We start from the raw sequence: 2,059 nt of genomic DNA, 5'->3' as shown, positions 1-2,059 counted from the left end.
CAATATTATATTTACCTTATCAACAATACTTTCTAATTAATCAATTAATAATTAATTAATAGCTAAATTATTTGTAGTTACAAGGTGAAAAAATTCAGAAAATTTCTGGAAATGCGAAAAAAAGAGATGACAACGGTGATTGGCCAAACAATAATAACTGGACATCAGAAGAGGATGATTTTGAAGATGAAAACAAAAAGAAAGGTAAATCATCAAGGTAAGCAAATGGATATAGCATTATTACAATAGTATTATTAATATTCTCCTAAAGATATAAGGTTAGCTAAACATCAATTGATTAGCTAATTATCACTTCATTGATAGATCCGAGATAATCAATAAGTTCAACTGATATCATGATGAATATAGCCCTCAAGTATAGGATTAGCTAAACATCAATCGATCAGCTAATTATCACTTTGCTAACAGATTTTGCATAATTTGCAAAATTCAGACGATATTCATCATAAATTTGCGCAAAAAAAAAACTTAAATAAAGATAATTTAAATAATTAAAAAAAGTCTTAAATAAAAATACTGATTGAAATTTCAGCAGTATTTATACTATTTAAATATAAATAAATTTCAAATTAAAATGCAACATTTGAAATTTGCAAATTGTATGATTTTCATAAAAATATTAGCAACATTATCAACTACTATTTGATAAGAGTATCAGTTTAAAATTATCACTTGTTTTAATCATTGTGCAGCTAAATTTATTAACTATGAATAAGTCATTTAATGAAAAAAAAAGAAATAGGACTTGTTTAAGAAATGATAAAATATTTTTTCATATATTTTAAATTAAAAGAAAAAAAAGATTTTGTTTATTTTTTTTTTAGGAAAAATTTAAATAAATCAAGAGATGGGTATGGTCTTCAATTGAAACAATTAAAGGAAAATGAATATTTGTATGAAAAAAATGAAAAAGGAGGAAAGATGAAGAAGAAATTGGTTGAAATGACAAGAATTGATGAAAATTTAAGCAATGATAATGATAATAATGATAACAATGATAATGGAAAGGAAGGTAGTGATAATCCAGAAAGTAGCAGTTTTTATGGAATAAGTGATATTTCACATTCAGGCAAGTAATTTTTTCCTCATATAACCTTAAATAATCCATATTCGTTTTTTTTTTAAAAATTAATCACCTAAGATAAGGACAGGTAAATTGCAATACTAATAAATATTATGAAATGATAAATTATACACTTAATTATGTGATAACAATGATAACATTCATGCCTTAAACCATATATTTATCTTATTCAAAATTAATAATACCAAAAAATAAAGGAACGGAAACTTATTAATTAGCAGAAACTACCTATTATTAGATGATAAGGATATTAACCAAAATTATCATTAGAAGTTTAAGCATTAAACTAAGTTAATATTATATTTTTTAAGTTAAGAATTAATAAATACATTTGATTAAATGTGATAAATGAGTAATTGATATGAAATATTTATCAGGTAAGAAAATTACGATAATGATTATTATTAATTAATAAAATTATAAACATTTTTTTTCGTTTTTGATTTTTAATTTAAGAACGATCAACTGCTGCAATGAATTATCATCACAAACATCGTTCACAGGAAATATCAAAGGATGCTCATCATCATGATTTTGAAACAAAATTGATGAAATCTGTTGGCTCACATCAAGTTGACATTTATCAAACTGAATTTGGGGAAATTACAATGCAACAACGATTTAATAAAAGTATTTTTTGAGGAAATTTTTAATTTTTCCTTATTTTTTGTTTTAATAATTGAAAAAAAACCATTTTATTTCATTAAAATTAAAATATTCCATTTTTTAAGAATGTTTTTTCTATTGATAATCAAAAATACTCCATTTCTAATAATGATCTTTTATCGATAACCAATTTGATAATGTTATTCTATTGATAAACAAAATATTCCATTTGTGATAATGATATTTCAATGACAACCAAAATATTCCATTTGTGATAATGATATTTCAATGACAACCAAAATATTTCCATTTGTGATAATGATATTTCAAATGGACAACCAAAATATT

The 2,059-nt window shown here is 22.7% G+C and overlaps 1 protein-coding gene across 1 annotated transcript in view; it reads left to right on the top strand.

Annotated features, from left to right (window-relative positions):
- The window catches only part of LOAG_18697 (ankyrin repeat domain-containing protein), a gene marked incomplete at both ends in the record, with an annotated part of 9,009 nt that overhangs the window by 3,005 nt on the left and 3,945 nt on the right, over positions 1-2,059 (top strand). Inside the window, 3 exons of the mRNA XM_020451360.1 lie at positions 85-217; positions 846-1,033; positions 1,562-1,735. Coding sequence (XP_020304861.1) covers positions 85-217; positions 846-1,033; positions 1,562-1,735 — 495 coding nt within the window. The remainder of the gene's footprint in view (positions 1-84; positions 218-845; positions 1,034-1,561; positions 1,736-2,059) is intronic.

This window comes from Loa loa, assembly GCF_000183805.2.
Source record: "Loa loa unplaced genomic scaffold supercont3.450, whole genome shotgun sequence".
Taxonomy (NCBI): Eukaryota; Metazoa; Nematoda; class Chromadorea; order Rhabditida; family Onchocercidae; genus Loa; species Loa loa.
The sequence above is the reverse complement of the archived record's forward strand: the minus strand, read 5'-3'. Positions and strand labels throughout refer to the sequence as shown.